Source organism: Lissotriton helveticus, chromosome 10, assembly GCF_964261635.1.
Source record: "Lissotriton helveticus chromosome 10, aLisHel1.1, whole genome shotgun sequence".
NCBI classification, from domain to species: domain Eukaryota; kingdom Metazoa; phylum Chordata; class Amphibia; order Caudata; family Salamandridae; genus Lissotriton; species Lissotriton helveticus.
Window position 1 is genome coordinate 343,638,523 of NC_136071.1, and position 19,255 is coordinate 343,657,777.

General features: G+C 47.6%; 1 protein-coding gene across 1 annotated transcript in view; it reads right to left on the reverse strand.

Annotated features, from left to right (window-relative positions):
• DHX30 (DExH-box helicase 30) overlaps positions 1–19,255 on the reverse strand; it is a 658,531-nt gene that overhangs the window by 102,137 nt on the left and 537,139 nt on the right. The window contains exons 15-16 of the mRNA XM_078662529.1: positions 10,045–10,198; positions 2,049–2,206 (exon numbers count right to left, since the gene is read on the reverse strand). Coding sequence (XP_078518655.1) covers positions 2,049–2,206; positions 10,045–10,198 — 312 coding nt within the window. The remainder of the gene's footprint in view (positions 1–2,048; positions 2,207–10,044; positions 10,199–19,255) is intronic.

The following is a 19,255-nucleotide window of genomic DNA, read 5'->3' on the forward strand; positions in this document are numbered from 1 at the left end:
ATCCTATGCAGGGGGAACAAATAGAGAAATGGAAGGAATTATTTACGTACAAACGAAATGATCCTAGTGCATAGTCAAACGATGCAGCCTGAGCTGGTTTGTTTAAGCAACCCTTTTCAATGGTCCCAGCTGCCTCCCTGTCGCAGCCATTGTTTGCAGCAGGGCACACGGACAGCGGGAGGGGGGCGCACGGACAGCGGGAGGGGGGCGCACGGACAGCGGGAGGGGGGGGGAAACAGATAAAAAAAACATATTTAAAAATGCCGCTTACCTGCGAGGAAAGAAATCGCGCAGCCCACCGCATCCTGGCAACTTCAATCTCGCAGCCCACTCCTGCAAAGGACACTTTGAAACAGGACGAGAAAAAAAAAATAATAACATCCGCCCACCGCCGCAATGACGCACCAAAATGGGCGGGATGAGTAAAAATCGTGGGAACGCCAACGAATCTGCTCGGGGAATGAGTGACGCATCTCTGTTCCAATGGCTAGCCTGCATTTATGGAGCTAGCCAATTGGACAGAGAGGCGGAACGAAGCCCCATATTTGTTTACAAAAGTTTTCGCCTGCGCGATACTGCTTGCGCAGTAAACGCCAGGCGAAACCTAAAAAGGACTAAAGATGATGGAATTAAAAAGAGGATCACATTTTAAAAGCCTTACAAACAGAACAAGCTGATGGGAAATATCCCCTTGGCAGGACAGTTGAAAGGGCTGTCAGAAAATAAGACTTGACTTCCTGTGCCAAAGGTCGTAAACAAATAGAGAGGTTCATGAGATGGACACACACAAAACAAAATGTTTTACACACCTACACTGAGGGCTCCCACAACAGATTCTGTGTTGGATTACTACCTGTCAGAGGAAGTCTTATCTATGCAAATCATGTTTTTTCCCCAAAATTATCCATCAATCAGGCTTGATAATTCTTGTTCTGGCAGACCACAGGGTAAGTACATTCTAATGCTACTCTTTCAGCCGTTTGAGAAATACTTAAAATACTCCAAACCAATTACAAGCATGAATGTGATTGCCATAACATCTAAACCACCAAATCACAAAGTGTTTGCAGAGTGGGTAATGGAAACATCGCCAGGCAACATAAAGGAGAAAAAAACAATTTAGAGTTGAAGAACCCCATAACATCACATTACGTAGCTCATTTTTAGGTCTCGCCTAGCGATGCAGCGCCATGCGCTGCACGCAGCGAGACCTATTGTCGCGACTTGCTTTGCGATGCGGGACAGGATAGGTGCACGCACCCGGACATCCCATGTGCATGCTCAAGGCGTCTCTTTCAGACAGCTGATGTGCACCCGCCGCGTCTCTTCTCGTGCTCCCCCAAGCTTTCACTTTCGTGAGCGAGGGCGCCCGGACAGCCCATGTGCACGCTCACGGTGTCTTGCGCCGATCGTTGGAGCTACCTAGGCTCTGTAAACACAAAATGTCAGACGTTGGAGCCACACTGGGCTCGATAAGCCAATAATGCCCCCAAGTACTGTAAGACTCAGCCCCACTCACCGGGCTGCTTGGGGTCTTCTCATACCCAGGCCGGAGGGGCAGGCACCGACAATGTGCCTTGCGCCCCCTCCCATATGGTTCTCTCTTAGAGCCATTAGTGTGTTTGCATCTTGTCATGTAGTTGCGTAACTATATCAGCTGTGTATCACAACCTCTATATGGCTGTGGAATATGGAAGCCGCAAGTAGTTGCTGAATTCAGGTGCCAATGATTTTTTGCCTACCATGTCATTTGTGACCTGTATTGATGGGAGGTAAGGCAGTGACGGCTCGTTGGCCTAGAGTTGCAGTGCTGGGACTGCCATGTTTTTCTTTGCAAGAGTGGCATGGGGCATTGTTCAGTGATTGCATGATGGGACAGCATTTACGCGAGTTTAAGGTATTGGCATTGTAAATGACAACGCGTTTTATTTATGTTTCAAAATCCAAAACATAAATAAAAGGCATTCCCATTTACAATGCTAATAGCTCAAACTCACGTAAATGCGAGACCTATTGCATTGTAAATGCATGTTTATCATTGTTCTTACCTCAATCAAATTGGGATATAGGCCAGCAAGCAAAACACCCTTCACCAGCTCCTCTTCCTCACTATACTGGTTGCACTGGGCATATCGCTGGGTGCATTCAGAAGAGTTAGACACCAAAAATGCTTCATACAGGTTTGCTGAAAACTGTGTGACAAGCCCTGTAGAGGGAAGATACCAAAGTTAAATGGGAGACAGAGCGGGCATATTGGAAAAGAAATTCAGGTCTTCTTTAAACATCAGAGAGCTTGGAGAAAATGTTCAAGGAGTGCTTACTATACAGCAAGTTATGCAGGAAGCCCATGTGTCAATTGAAGTATATCTGAAAATAATGAGGTGGATGGCCAGAGTTCTGCTGCCAATAACACCTAGAGATCTACAAAGAGACTGTTTTGGCTTCCAACAGAACAAAATCAACATACTTCAATATCCTCATCTCCTCTTCTAAACATCACATCTAGAAACTATTAAAACAAACTGGCTCTTTTGTCAATCCACCATGCACCGAACACACATAAAGGACATGGAGAGTCTTTAAAAGAAATACAAGAGTAGTGTATAACCAGTAGAGGTCTCTTGGAATATAGTCCTTTAAAGCCAAAACCCTCACCAACCCTCAGGTGGCATACTTCATCATCAGGTTCCTCCTTTTACGACTGACAAATGTGGTGGTGGAGTGGGCTACAACTCTCTTAAAACAGACAGGAGAGGAGATGCTTAGTCTACTGTTGCAGAGGCTACACCAATGTGAGCTGCATGGTGTCGGCAATGCAAAGATATTTCAGTATTGTTTAATGTGGGCGTGGGTAAAATGCTTTTGCTTACCGATTTGGGCAGGATAGATGGAGTGAAAGCGAACCTTAGTAAGCCTCGTCAACTTCTGTCCTACGCTGGCGAATTGAAACCCATTGACCCGACAAATGCAGACAATGATGCCTACAGCCACACTGATCAGGGCGTAGCATTCGTACCATTTTCTTTCTGCATTTTTTTATTGTTCTACTCACAAAGAGATAGGTATCAATTATGTAGCCCTGAAGAATGCCAAACACCACATAGTAGGGTAATTACTAGTGGCAGAAACAGGTTGACCATTCTGATCACACTTGGGGTACAGTTATATTCCCCTTGAATTTGTTTTTAATATGCTCCTCAAGGACATGTATTAAAACGATTTTTGGTCCACTGAGAGGCATTTTAAATCATCTTTTCACTGTTTCTTATCTTTGCATTACACAGTTTGTTCTCACCTACACCACTGTAGGAAAGTAGGATCTGCTTTCATGGTCACACACACTTTTTGCCTTGCGTCAGTGTCTTTTTGACTTAGTTTGCTGGGAGCCTACCAATCAGGACCCCGGCATCTGTGCTTTCTCCCCTAAATTCGTTCTGTAAAGTACTTTGGTACCTCCACAATTGGCTACTGGTGTACCCTTATAAGTCTGTAGTATATGGACCTAAGGTACCCAGGCCAGAGGTACACCAGGGGTCTCTCATGGACTGTAACATGTATTCTGCTACCCATGGGAGTCAACTGAAACCACAGTCCTGCCATTGCAGCCTGTGTGAGGTGGTGCCTACACCCCACACAACAGATGTAAGTTGCCTAATATCTGGGGTCACTGCACCTAAAACCTATAAGTCAACCCTATGGCATGCTCTTCAATCCTGAGGGCAGAGTGCTTGGTTATAAGTGTGAGGGTGCCCCTGTATGAACAAGACACCACGACAAACGCCGGAGTCGATTCTCCAGGCTTTGTAGGGTTGTAGGGGGTGGGGGAATCAGCCATTTTAAGATATATAGTAGGAATCACTGATTATGAGATGTCCAACTATATAGTGGCTGCACCGACCCTGGTCATATTTGGAATCAAACATGTTGGAATCATACCCAAACACCGATTCCGATGCTGGAAATATGAGCCCATGTACTGGGGGGCTCTCTAAGGGACTCCCCGTACTACTGGCAACAGCCTTTCAGGGTTTGTCAGCACGCCAGTGCTGCTGCCGATAACAGACGTGATTCCGCCCTCCTGCTGCTAAGCTCAAGCAGGGGAAGGTAAAACAATAGATTTCCTGTCACAAGGAGGTGTGACCACCTCCCAGACAGAACTTAGTGTATTGGGCTGGGGTGGGGGCGCTGGCCAGCGCCACCAGACTGCTTTGAAGGGCACATCAGGTGCCCTCCATGCATACTCAGGTTTGAGCCAGGTCGGGAACCCTTGGTTCCAGCTCTGGTAGGAAACTGGACAAAGGACAGGGAAGTATCATCTCCTCTGTCCAGCCCCTCCTCTGGAGGAACCCCAGAGTCATTCCAACTCTTTCCCTAGGGTACTTAAAGGCTCCCCTGTGGGTGGGTCCTTAAATATGTTGTGGAACAAGACTCACCTCTGAAACTAAGACACTCATCGACTGTCTGGACACTTGGAGTTCGACTGGAACGGAGACTGCATCAAAGAAGACTCCTGCTGCTCCTGGTCTTGCTGTTCAAGTCTTCTGTGTCGCCAGGGTCTGTGCTTCATCCAGGTTCTCCACATGGCCTGTCGGCATCAAGGACATCTGAAGTAATCTCCCTCAGAGTGAAAGAGTCCCTCCCCTGGATCTGCAGGCATCTCTTCGCTTTCCACACCAGTTGCGGCTACCAAGGCTTGTTGGTGCTCCAGCCAGCACCTGACCACCTAGACACCAACATTCGACGTGGGACAGCTTGTGCACTGCTCCTGGTCTTCCTCAGCGTAATATGGTCCTCACAGGTGCAGCGCCAAGTCACTATCGTATCTTCTGAACCTCTCGACATCATCAGGCATTGTGTTTCCATGCCTCCTGGTCACCTCAGAGTGTCAGACTGTAATCCTAGTTCTCTTCCAGGGGTATCCTCATCAAAGTCATAAGCATTAGAATATTCCCGCCCATGCGCGGGACCCCGGAAACACTATATGTGCCCCACATATATATATATATAACCATATATATATATATATATAAACATATATACATATATATATATTCTGCTCCAAGATATATATATATATATCCAAATCTTGCAGAAAAACCCCTTTGAGAAATTGAGCCACACAAAGGTTTCTGTACAGCCCACTTTATTGGTAAAAGACAGCCTGCCAGCAGGATCCATCAGGAAAGCAAAATGTTCATAGGTAAACGCCAGACGCGTTTCAGGAAACATCCTTTCTTCAGTGGCGTGTCGCGGCAAAGGGTGGCTGTAGGCGCTGCTGAAGAGCACTCGATAATTCATCACCTGCTTCGATGGGCGTGGCCTTTTGCAAGGCCTGCTGGGCGATGTAGTGTTCTCCCAATAATCCACAGTGGGCGCGCCTGCACGCCATCACATATACATAGCCTTTTGAAATGCTAAAATCCATGGTGGGACCTGATGGCCTAGACGAATGCAAGGATGAGTGGTGGGATGCTGACTCCATCACCAGGATAACCGATTTTTTCCTGGATCTCTCTGAAGCGGGTCTCGACGTCGGGCGGGAGTCCCTCGACGGCGATCCAGCATGCTTCCTCAATTCTTGCCGCTTCGACGTCGGGTGATCTGACGTCGAATGCCTCGACGGCGAGCGATGCCGGTGAGAGGCTGATGAGGATCGGTGATCTCTCGACGTCGAACGGCAATGTGCAGCGGACGACGGAGCATTTCTCTCTCTCGACGCCGAATGTCGCTGGGACGACGGCGGGGCAGCCAATCTCGACGTCGAGGGTCTACGAGACGACGGCGGAGGGGTATTTGGCACCCTCGACGGCGACGAGATGACGACGGAGATCTCATCCTCGACACCGATCGACGCCTGGTTGTCGACGGCGGAGGACTCAGGGCTCTCGACGCCGATCGCTGTGTCTGCGACGACGGAGTTGAGCCTGCTCTCGACGCCGAACGTCGTGTCAACGAAGGGTCTCTGCTCCTCGACGCCGATCGTCGCCGGGTTGACGACGGCGGAGTGGTCACACTTCTCGACGCCGATCGTCGCCTGGTTGACGACGGCGGAGGTGTGATGCTCCTCGACGCCAATCGTCGCCGGGTTGACGACGGCAGAGGTGTGATGCTCCTCGACGCCGATCGTCGCCGGGTTGACGACGGCGGAGGGGTCTTGGTCCTAGACGCCGATCGTCGCCTAGTTGACGACGGCGGAGGGTCTTGAATTCTCGACGACGTACCTGAATCTCTTCTTCTCGACAGCGAGCCCGCTGTTGAAGGTCTTTTTTTAGATAAATGACCCACCGGTAGATCTTTTCTCAGCGCCGAGCCCGACGCTGAAGCTGAAGGACGTGAAGTCCTGTCCTTAGAAGGTGCTCTAGACCTCTTGGAGGCCTTCTTTACCGGAGACCTTCCTCTAGATGACCTATATGCCCGGCCATAGATGCAAATTCTCTCCTTGTCCTTCAGAGTTCTGCCTGACAGGGTTTGGCAGTAAGGACAGGTCTTTGGATCATGTTCTTCAGGTAGACAAAGTATACAGACTTCATGGGAGTCTGTCTTGGCCTTCTTTTTACCACAAGAAGGGCAGGTATCAAAAAGAAAAGGCATTTTAAGGTAGAAAATGTAAAAAAAAAAAGTCAATAAAAGACAGATCCTCACTTGACAAGACTTAAAACGTCGAAGTAAGTCAAAAAAGTTGTGAAAAATGAAGTGAATTTCTGACAGAAATCAGTGGAGCTGTGTTACCAGGATCCTTCCTGAAGGAGCCGGAAAGAACAACTGACCTAACTGTAACCCCTGAGGCATGATGGGAAGCTGAGGGTCAGGAGTGCCTTAAAGGCACGGTGTCAGTTTATTGCTATGCAGCTACAGGTTAGCTTTTCAGTCTTTTTAGACTGTGTATTTGCAATGCAGCCTGGGAGATTTCTATGAATTCAGTGTTTTATGAGAATTACTACTGCTTTCTGAGCATTAAAACAGTTTCTAAAAAAACTTTGTTGTTGTTTCTCATGCATGTTATTCATGTATGGTGGAAATTCTTTACAGCATGATTCAGCTCTAGTGTTTATTAGGCTGCAATTGCTTATTTTTTTATATATATATTATTTTATTTCACTTCACAGGACTACGTTGACCAAGAGTCCCGGTGTTGCCAGACTCCACCCACTCAGGGAGGACGACGCCAGCTGTTCAAACTAAAACGCGTTTGACCAGCGTGAAGAGAACATGTTGTTGAACTGCGCATAGTCCATGAGGAAGGGGCGTTTGTGGCCCCGAAACGCGTCGGACCCAATTTTAATTCAAGGGAACCTGTGAACATTGCAGAGGAGCCAAATACAGACCGGAGGGTCGGATGAAGCGGTGAGCCCTCCCGAAGCGCTTGCGATATATATATATATATATATGCTCCAAGTTACCCACAGGTTAAGGATGCACTCATCCAGCAGCCCTTGCTTCAAACTGGTAAAGACAGCTCCGCACCCCAGTCTGCAGCTTCTCATGTCTCAATTAAAAGCCTGACGCGTTTCTGAGCCTACGCTAGTCTTCAGAGGCTCGACTTGAGTTAGACGCTTTGACACTCCCACTATTTAACCGCCCTTAGGTGAGCGAACTCGTGTGAGTTGGAACGCACTGCCTTGTGGGACTTGTAGTTCGTGTCTCTTCCCTGTATGGGTGCGTGTTCTGCCATTTCATAGCCCTGGATGGGCCCCGGGATGCAGTTGTCCATAGATCCCTTGGCTGCTGCTTCACAACAGGTTCGGCGACTTCCGACCCGTGACCCCCATGGATCTTCCGCGGGGGGGTGCACCCTTCGCGGCTGGGCTGCCGCGTGCAAATGAAAGCTCCGAGTTACCCACAGGTTAAGGATGCACTCATCCAGCAGCCCTTGCTTCAAACGGGTAAAGACATCTCCGCACCCCAGTCTGCAGCTTCTCATGTCTCGATTAAACGCGTCAGGCTTTTTAATGGTCGACAAGAGAACTGAAATCTCATCGGGAGATGAATCCCCACCTTACCTGATAAACGCCGGTGTGCGAGACGCTGGCGAGTGCGCTTTTGCCTGTGGGCACTTAGGAGCTTTGATATTTGTGCGGCAGCCCAGCCGTAAAAAGCGCACTACCCCGAGAAGCACGGGGGTCCTGTGGCTCGAAATCCACAGGACCCCCAAAAGGAATCAGCGCCTTAAGGGATTTTGTGTGGGGACACGCTTACGAGGCCCATCCAGGGCTTTTACAGACAGTTTTTGAATTATTGTGCATCCATCCAGGATTATTTAACATGACACGGACTACAAGGCCCAGAGAACCTTGCATATCAACACAGCTGGGTAGCCCAATGGAGGGCAAACAGGAGTATTTATGGGCGTGTCACGTACACAATACTTTTGTCGAAGCCTCTGAAGACGAGCCAGAAGCTCAGAAACGCGTCAGGCTTTTTAATGGTCGACAAGAGAACTGAAATCTCATCGGGAGATGAATCCCCACCTTACCTGATAAACGCCGGTGTGCGAGACGCTGGAGAGTGCGCTTTTGCCTGTGGGCACTTAGGAGCTTTGATATATATATATATATATGGTTATATATATGTGGGGCACATATAATATAGTGTTTCCGGGGTCCCGCGCATGGGCGGTAATATTCTAATGCTTATGACTTTGATGAGGATCCCCTGGAAGAGAACGGTCCACTCTGCTTGCAAGGTTTTTCCCTTCCAGAATCCACCCTTGGATTCTCCTGACTACTTCATAGTCTTCATCAAAGGCATCTTCTTCTAAGTTTCCCATTGTTGTCTACGGCAGGTTCCAAGATCACTTCACCCCTATGAACCAGGCTTCCCTGGTGCAGGTAACCGGGTTCCTGGGCATCCATGGATGGGATGGCTCACCAACCTTCTGTCTTCCAAAGGGTTCATTTGGGGTCCTCCGGGAAATGTACTTTTTCTTTAAAACAGCAACTCCGACTTCTCCATTGAATTCCATTGGGCACCCAGCTGTGTTTCCACTCTGCACACAGCCTCCATGGGGTTCCTGGGTACTTACCTTGGGTGGTTCCTTGTTTCCCCAGCTCCTCTCAGTCTTCTGGTCCAAGTCCCATTCTCCTTTGCAGTTCGTATTCCACTTTCTTAATATATGGTTTGGTCTTCCCCTGGAGACCAGTGTATATTTGTGCTACTTACCTGATTAATTTGAACTATTCTTGTGTATTGGGTTGATATCACCGGGTAGGAGATATACCAATTTGTTAGCGATTGTGTTTTGTAATAAATAGACTTATTTTTTATAAAACAGTGTATTTCTTTTTCATCTAATCTACACTGTCGATTAAATGTGGTAAAACAGGCTGCTTTACACTCCTTCAATATAAGCCTGAAGGATGCTCTCCACAGTTACCACTTTGAGAGCTTTCTATCGTTATCAAAGACCACTAAAATCACCTTATGGGTTGTCTGGATTAGTACAGGGTGCATCACTTGAATAAGTGTGCATCATATACTAATCAAGCCTCCTACAACCATCCAGCTCACATTGGTGTAACCTCTATAACAGTAGGTTAAGCGGCTCCTCGCCTGCCTGTTTTGGGAGACTTATAGCCCACTCCACCACCACATTTGCCAGTGGTGACTGGAGGAACCCTTTGATGAAGCATGCCACCTGAGGGTGGATGAGGGATTGTGTCCCTAAAGGACTACATTCCAATAGACCTCTACTTGTTATACACTATCCTGGTTTTTTTAAGAGACCTTCCACGCCCTTTATGTGTGTTCTAGGTTATTGGGGAGTGATGTTGATTGGGTCAACAAACATCCTTTGTCTGGCCCTTTGTGTGTCTCAATCCACCATTACAACCTTTTTCCGCCTTCCAAGACATTTAGGGGCCATATAAGTCATTGCTGCCAGGGCAGCATTATCATTAGCTTTGGATAGTGCTTCTTTGATAATCATGACTCATAGAGTTATGATTTTTGTAAACTAAGAGCAGACCTAGAGAAATAAAGCACACAAACTTCTTACCCTCATGCAAACCGAGGGTGAACTAAATAAACAGGGAAACTCTAGCTCACCTTGAATGAAACGGAGGGCTGGGCCATAAAGCATGTTCTCACTCAGATAGTAATCTCGTGCACTCCGATCCCGCGCAAACTCGCTCCATCCTTTTACAGCTCTGACAAAGGCCATATGGTCGCTGTTGCTCTTCCGGCTGAAACGCGCCTTTGCCTGGGAACGGAAAGATAGATTTCAGAAGCAAAGCTAGTTTAAATTTCTTGACCGTATTAAATTCCACCATCTTGTAATTCTGTGTTCGGAATTCAGAACGACGCCCCATCCAACTCCCAATATGAAATTGCCAAACACATTAGGAATTAATGTAATTAATGTTGTTTAAAGTGGGCAGCTCAAGCATTTATTTAATGATTACAAAGTCTCTGGTACAAAAAGTTATGTTGTATTTAAGCCTGCGAAGTGATGCAATAACATGGACTAACTCGACCTGCCCCGGAAAGGGAAACTATCTCTCTAAGGCACATCAACAATAAAGAAAGGACTACTTCTGGCTCCCTATACACTTCCCTGGTGGCCATCTTTGAATATTTCTCCACTGGAGGGGCCATCTTAGACTAGTCATAAGTCTCCACTGGAGGGGCCACCTTAGACTAGTCATCCATACCTACTGCCCACACTACACCACTTAGACTAAATGCCCCGCAACCACACAAATACCCCCACCTCTTCTACCCACGCCTCTTCCGCCATGGAAAGCTTGGGCGAGCATACCTACAAAATCATATACCCACCTGAGCTCACCAAAAAAAACGCCAAACGCTACAAACACAATTTCCTGAAGGCACACCCTGAACTACCATGTGTGGACACTTACTTTTCACTGACCAACGGAGACACAAACAACGATATCATCTTTTACACTCCGCGTAGAGCACAATGGAGGAAAGCGTTCCTCTCCACTCTCACCATACACACCACCAATAAATCCGCTCATTGCCTAACTCTTTCTATCACACCATCCCTAGTCTTCCCAGGCAGAGCCACAATCACCATCTACAACAATGGGACCATTCTACTCCAAGCCACTGACAGGAACCTTGACCAACTAGACAACCTATTCCCTACCTTCTTAGAACACATCGCCAAACGGCGGACCTCCACTCTGCACACATCAAGCGGCACAACTCCCCCCAACACCAATCCGCAAAATAACCCGCCTTGCCCTTTGCAACATCATCCCTCCCATCCCCCCAGTGTTATAGTTAGTCTCACACCTGACGCTACCCCCCCACTCGCCTCATCCACAGACGAAGACCATTCCCCCTCATACATCCAACTCAACCCCACCCACCCCTCCCCCCATCTCACACCTCATACGAATCCAGCTGAATGCAACACCACCCGGAGTATATCTCTCTCCCCCCGCGGCAGATCCTCTTTTCTCTCTACCCCCCCACACTCCCAACTAGCACCCCAGAACTTGCTTCCTCCAATACAACAACATCCCCCCTCCTCTCTCCCCCATTACTCAGCCCCCGCTTCCTTCTCACCACCCCGATTATCTTCGACCTTCACTCATCCCTCAACTCACCGGCGCCGCCCCCCACCGACCCCTCCACTACATCCCACCCTCCCCCTACTTCTCCCACACCCCTCACCTACAAATCAACGCACCCACCGAATATCACCCCGCCCACTTTTACCGCAGTGCCCTACATTAACGCCAGCATACCCCTCCTCACCGCCCCAAATCCGTTCTCTAAATCCCCTCTCAGCCCTTCGCCCACGGCCCACATCACGAACACTATCACCAAGACACCTCTGGACCTGATCCTATCCACCCTCCTACAACTCAAAGACGAGCTCCGCACCATCAAAGAGCTTCTTCATGCACCCTCCAGACAACATCGACCCACAACGACCACCACTGTATATAACAAAAGACGCACTTTCCCCACAGTCCCTCGCACTCAACTCTCTCCGCACTGGCCCACTATCCCCGCCCGCAATAACAGCCACCGCCCCCGGCGTGCCCTTAACTCCCTGTCTGACCACGACTTATGCACCCTCCTCCGCTCCTTTGGACCAGGACCGGTAAAACACTTAACCCCCACTCACCTCCCCATACCCACTATTCTCACAAATCCCGTTAGGCACCCAACTCTGAGCACCAGAAGCTCTGTCCCAAACAACCTCAGAAAAGTCCCCCTATCGCTAGATCACTCGACCTCCCTTCTCACCCCCAGACTCAAATGCATCCTTCTCAACTGCAGATCGGCCCAGAGACACTCCTCCGACATTGCAGATCTCATCACATCAATGGATCTTGACCTAGCCATATTGACGGAAACATGGCTAAGTGAAGCCTCCGCGCCTATTATGGACATACTAGTTCCCCCCAATTACCACATCATCAGACACGACAGGACCGGCAAGACGGGCGGGGGAATCGCTTGCATTTTCAGGAGCAATCTCTCCGTCACCAAAGTCACCTCCCCCTCTCTCACTTCCTGTGAACTCTTCTGCCTCGATATCTCCAGCGAGGGGAAACCAGTATGTGCTCTACATCTCATCTATCACCCGCCGGGAGACAACCCCATCTTTTCTCAACAACTCATGGACACTATCACTTCCAACATCGGTCGGCAGATCACTCAAATCTACCTGGGTGACTTTAATCTCCATTGGAACGATCAAAAAGACGCAGTGGTGAATAGTCTTAAAACTTTCCTTAATGCGCTTGACCTCACCCAAATTTGCAACAGCCCAACACATGATAAAGGTTCGATACTCGATCTCATCATCGCCAAAGAGGACTCTACCCAACTGGGATCAATCCAACCTTGTGATTGGTCAGATCACCACATCATCACCTTCTTTATCAATGAAAAAGTCAAACCCTCCCTGGCTCAACCCACCAAATGCAAGATCAGGAAAAGGGACATGAAGATGCTTAACCCTAACTCCCTACCCCCCCATACTTACAGGCTCCTCCTTCCCCCTGATGGCGTCTCTGATGTTCAATCACTGACCGACCTCTACCTCGACTCTATGACCTCTATAATCGATGAAGCCGCCCCATTGCAACTAAAGAGAGTCTCCACCAAGAGCTCGAACCCTTGGTATGACGGCAGACTTAACGAAGACAGGCGTGCTATGCGATCAGCAGAGCGCACTTGGAGAGCTGACCCCTCATCACTACATCGCAAAAAGCTTAAGAACAAGAGGAATGCCTACTTTAGGAAAATCAAACATGCGAAATCTGACTTCTTTAGCCTCCAGCTTGACCAAGCGAAAAACCGACCAAGAAAGTGTTTCGAACTAGTCAAAAGTCAAACAAAGCCTCAACCCTTACAATCAAACAACCCAACAAGCGGTATCCCACACAGTGAGGACTTTTCCGCCTTCTTCAAGCTGAAGAACTGATCTCCTCAATTATGTAAGCCAACACCCTGTCCACATCAGAATATCTAACACTCAGCCTAAAAACAACGCATCATGGGATTCCTTCGATATCCACTCGGAAGAAGCAATACACAGACTGATCGGTACCGTGAAGCCCCTCACAGACCCCCTACCTGCTAACGCTGTAAAAGACTTCACCACCATGCTCCTCCCACTCTGGACTAAAATCATTAACAGTTCCCTTCAACAAGGTCTTATCCCTGACTCACTCAAGATGGGGCAAGTCACGCCCATACTCAAGAAACCTACAGCTGACCAGTCTGACCTAAACAATTACCGTCCCATCACAAACATCCCCACATTAGCCAAACTGCTGGAAAAATGTGTACAACTCCAACTAACAAAACACATTGACAAATTTGATCTCCTCAACCCTCATCAATCAGGCTTCCGAGCGAAACATAGCACGGAAACGGCCATGACACACATAATTGATGACGCCCTCCAAATCCTTGATCGCAATGACTCATGCCTCCTCATCCTTCTAGACCTTTCATCAGCTTTTGACACGGTCAAACACGAGAACCTCCTTGAGCTGCTAAACACTAGAATGGGTTTATCCGGGACTGTTCTCAAATGGTTCACCTCCTTCCTACATAACCGGTCTCAGAAGTTCAAGATCAACAATGTGTTGTCCTCGCCTGTGCTAGTAGACTTAGGCGTTCCACAAGGATCCTCCCTTTCGCCCACACTGTTCAACCTCATCATGGAACCACTTGCCACCATGCTCCAAGCATCCAATGTATACTTCCATATGTATGCCGATGACACTCAACTCTACCTAAAGGTACAATCCCCGGATGATATCAAACGCCTGAACCACACTCTTATAAAGACCCAATCGTGGCTGGCCGACAATCACCTCAAACTAAATGCTCTGAAAACTGAGTTCCTTCTGATATCACCCCCTGCGAAAATTACCACCACCCAACTCTGGCTCAACCACCTAACAGCACTCAATGTCCGGCCCACCATTGTGGATTCCGCGAAATCCTTAGGTATCACACTTGACGCCAAGCTCAACATGCAACAGCACATTAGCATAGCAACGAAAGGAGCTAATTTCCAAATCAACACATTGAGGAAGCTGAAACCCTTCCTCCCACCCAAAGACTTCCAAAATGCAGTACAAGCCCTCGTCATCCCTCGCATAGACTATGGAATTGTGACCCTCAGTGGTCTCCCTCTAGCAGCAACTGCACCTCTAAGAGCCTCCTTGAACGCTGCCGCGAGACTCATTACGGGCTCAAGAAAACACACTCATATAACGCCTGACTTGAAATCCCTGAAATGGCTGCCCTTTGAAGCCAGAATACAACTGAAAATTGCTGTTATGACACACGCGGCCGTACACCACAAGGCACCTAACTACCTCACTCAAAAACTGTCTATATCTGGAGGTTCGAGATCCAATAGAAGCGCAAAAAACCTACTCTTGAAACCTCGCAGATTCCGGAAGGAAAAAACATACAAACGCTCCTTCTCAGGAATGGCACCGAGGATTTGGAATGCACTCCCTCCCAAAACCAGGCTGATCACCTCCACGGCCTTCTTTAAGAAAGAGGTGAAAGCCATCCTCATGGCTAAGCTCACCTGAACTCTAATGTTTGTTGCTCAGAGACTTCGCACCGCCTGGGTATCATTGGCAACATGTTTGTCTAATGTCAAACAATGTCATATTACTATTGATTTAGATTTGTTTATTCTTCTTGTTCGCCTTAATTCTATGATGTTTACTCGATTCATTTTTGCTACTCACTCACTACCTATTATTAGACTATTCACGTTAGCCTGCTGAACCTCGATGTCCCTCCCCCTGTAACTTTTAGATACTGTCATAAGCCATCCCTTTTAGCCTAAGCTCTCTTGATTTTTATCGTAGCTGGACGAAAGACTCAGTATCGTCCTATATAACGCATATTTGATTGTTTTTTTTTTATACTTTATTAGCACTTGACTGATATCTTATCTGATCATGCTACTGAATTTTATACTGTACCCAATATTATGTTGCGTCACCCTCATGCTATCCTCTCCCCTTGTTTTCTGTGAAGCGCTCTGATATCTGTAAAGATCTTGTTCGCGCTATATAAAACTCTGAATAAATAAATAAATAAAACATTGTTTCCTTGTAGCAATTTAAAAAGATTTAAAAAAAAATAATTTTTTAAATACATTTTGTACTCAAAAACAACATACAGCTGTAAATACGGCATAATAATGTACATATTATGCCATAAATATATCTTTGTAGCATTAGCATTGTTGTGCCTAGTAGGTGGAGGGGGCGAGTCACCATATCCAACGTTACAGATCGTCAATATCGATAATAATTCACTGCAGTGGCTGTCAATACATTTTTGCTGAGAACAAACATGATATAAACAATAAATAAACATAATACCACCTAACTAATGTGCCTGTCCTGTGTTCGTTGTGTATTTATTACCGTTAAATGCGTCAATTATGTGGAGTGCGGGTAGCCAAGGTCTAGTTGTGTTGAGTGCTTTAATAGGGATAGAATGGTGGAGTCATGCAGCGTGTGTGCCGTATTGTGTGTGTGTGCGTGCGATCGGTCCCTGCCTGAAGTGTGAAACAGTATCTATTCACCACCCCTGTGTATGTATTGTCCAGTGCCCCGCCCATGTGTGTATCTTAATATGAGTGCTCATGGTGTGTGTGTTTGTCGGATCAGCTAGTGCATCACCCAGTATCGTGTGCGTCGCAGAGGCTAGCTTCTATGATGGTTACATATTGCTGCCAGTCTACAGGTTGTGTCCTAGCTGTTGGGCGTGGGGGCTAGATGTCAGTGTCACGTGTTCGGCCACCAGAGCACGTCGAATACAAATCAACCAGTGCTTGGTGGAGGGGCCCGACTGGGACTTCCAGGCCATAGCCAAGGAGCGTTTAGCCGTACCAACGCCAGGTCTAGGAATTTATTAAGATTCTTACGGCGTGCGTTCCGTTTGGTAATGCCTAGTAAGTAGTGTGCGCTCTGCGATGTAATTGTGGTTTCCGTTGCAGCTGATAACATCTCCAATACTTTCCCCCAGTATGTAGTGATGTGGGAGCATGTCCATACCATATGCATAAAATCATTGTCTGAAGCATGACATCTGGGATAGGCATCAATGAACGTCGGGTACATTCGCGCCAGCCTATGTGGGGTTAGGTATGTGAGATGTAAATAACTGAATTGCTTGTAATTCACTTTGGCGTTTATGGAGATAATTTGGGGATTTCCCACGCATTGTTTCCATTGTTTATATGTAACTTCTGTGGAGAGCGCAATGGTCCGGTATTTGTGTAATGAAGTTAGGGAGGGAGTTGTGTCTGCTCTAAAAGAATTGTAACATGGCTTGGCAGTTCGGGCTGGACTGTTCCCATGAGGCACAGGGTCAGGGCAGATTTGCATATGGTCATGTCTGAACTGGGGTGGTGTGGAGTGCAAAAAAAACGATGGATTTAGGCCCGGATCTCTGTACTGGGGTGAATGTATGACATTGTTCTGCATTCTGTCCATCAACTGTTGTTTTGCATTTGTCACTAAAAGAATTGTAGATAGCCATGATGGCTTTCCTACCTGAACGGTGTCAGTAATGTGTGCAAACCTTCAGCGGTTGGTGGTACCGTGCTGATGTCCCCCCAAATTTGCATTGCCTGCTGTGTTAGTGTTGCATAGAGGAGGATGTACCGGGTGATATACTATAGTCGTTCATCAGAGTGGCAAAATCACATAAAGCCAAGTCCACAAATAAGTCTCCCCATGTAGTCAGGCCGACTGCCTGCCATTTGACCAGTTCCGGACGTTTTAGGCAAGTATATAGTCTCTGCCACTGGAAATCGTCTTTCCCCAGATTACCGTCTATCAGGTCAGACGGGGAGTTGTAGATTTGGACTCCCAAGTACTTGAATGAATCATACGCTCTTACTAGTGGGGCATGAGGTTGTCGCTGCCCTACCGGGATGGGTGACATTGGGAACAAGACTGACTTATCCCAGTTGACTTTCAAGCCTGATAGTCGTGCATGGGTGTCTAATAACGCTATTAGGCCTCGAAGCCCCTCTCCCTGATTGCAGAGATAAATAAGTGCGTCATCCGCATAAAGGGACACAGTGTGCCACTGCGTATGTACCTGTATGACCGATTCCAACACATGGCCGCAAAGTGCACAAGCCAAGGGCTCCATGGCCAAAGCAAAAAATATTGGTGAAAGTGGACAACCCTGTCTGGTGCCACGTTCGATACCGAAGGATGGTGATATAACACGACCCGTCTTCACTCTGGCTCGTGGGTTACTGTATAATATTTTCCCCAGCATAAGAACTTGGGACATATGCCGAACCAAGCCAGCACCATCAGCAAGTTGTCCCATCCTAGGTTATCAAAGGCCTTTTCTATATCTAGGGCTGCTATCCAGTTTGGCAAGGTGTTGTTTGGGCCCATTCTAGGATTTTAAACAAGCGTCGAAGGTTCAGCCCCATGCTCCTGCCTGGGATAAACCCATTTTGGTCCGTGTGAACCAGCATTGGCACAGCCTCCATCAGCCTATTGGCCAGCAACTTTCCCAGAATTTTATAGTCCGAGGAAAGGAATGACAACAGACGATAAGAGCTCATTTGGAGGGGGCCCCAACCAGTTTTTTGGGAGAACCACAAGTATTGCTTCTCAAAGAGAGAGAGGTAGGACGCCTCTGTCGAAAGACTCTTTGAATATTGTGAGCAGTCTAGGAGCGAACTGGGTTGAGTATGCCGCATAGCATTTTGTGGGCGAGCTGTCCATTCCAGGGGTTTTCCCTCTGGCTAGTTGTCTGATAGTGTCAGAGATTTCGGACACTGTGAGCGAGGCCTCTAGATCTGTGTATTGATCTTGCGTTACTTGTGTGAGAGTTGCCTCCTCTAGAAACTGTTGCATTGCTGATGGTGCACCTGATTCTGAGGCCTAGTATAATGTTGTGTAGTATTTATAAAAGGATTCATTGATTTGCTCCTGCGTGTTGACCAGATTGCCTTTCAAAGTATATGTTGCTGTGATGGGCAGTTGCATAAGGCTGCTTTTCAGCAACCATGCAAGCGTCTTGCCTGCCTTATCACCCGCCGCCTAGCCTCTAACCGTGTACTGTTTATAATCCAGAGCACATCATTTGTCTAATGTTTCCTTGTGCTAACTTATCTTTGGAGAGTGCTTGCAATAAGTGTGGTTCAGTCGGTGCCTCTTGTTCCTGCTGTCGTATTCTATCCTCTAGCCCCTGTATCTCTTTGATTAAAGTCATGCGAGTTCCATATACTGCATGTATAACCTGCCCGCGCAGAACCACCTTTAGGGCGTCCCATTCTATGTCAGCATGTGTGAACGTCCCCTCGTTGGATTGGAAATACTCAGTTATTGTGAGAAAGTGAGTTTCTGTTGCAGTGCCCCCCCACGTTTTGCCTGATACCTGATGCACTTTTCCGTGGTGTGCCCTGGGTCCCTGCCAATCAGGTACCCAGGGCCTGTGTTCCTGCCCTAAAAACTATACTAAAGCCTAAACCACATTGGCATCTCTGGCCACATGTAAGCCCCTAGTAAATGGTACTGAATATGCTACTTACCAGTATGCATCTGTTCTTGGCATGTAGGGCTGCTAACATTCATATCTAGTGCATAGATCGCCGCCTAGTGTTGGGTCCGGATGATTGCACATTGTTGTCCTGGAAGAGTCTTCGAAGTATCACGAGATAGGTGGCTCCTCCCCTGGACTACAGTGCGCATGGGCATCGCCTCCATCCCCAGATTGTTTTAGCCATTGTGGCAGAGATGGAGTG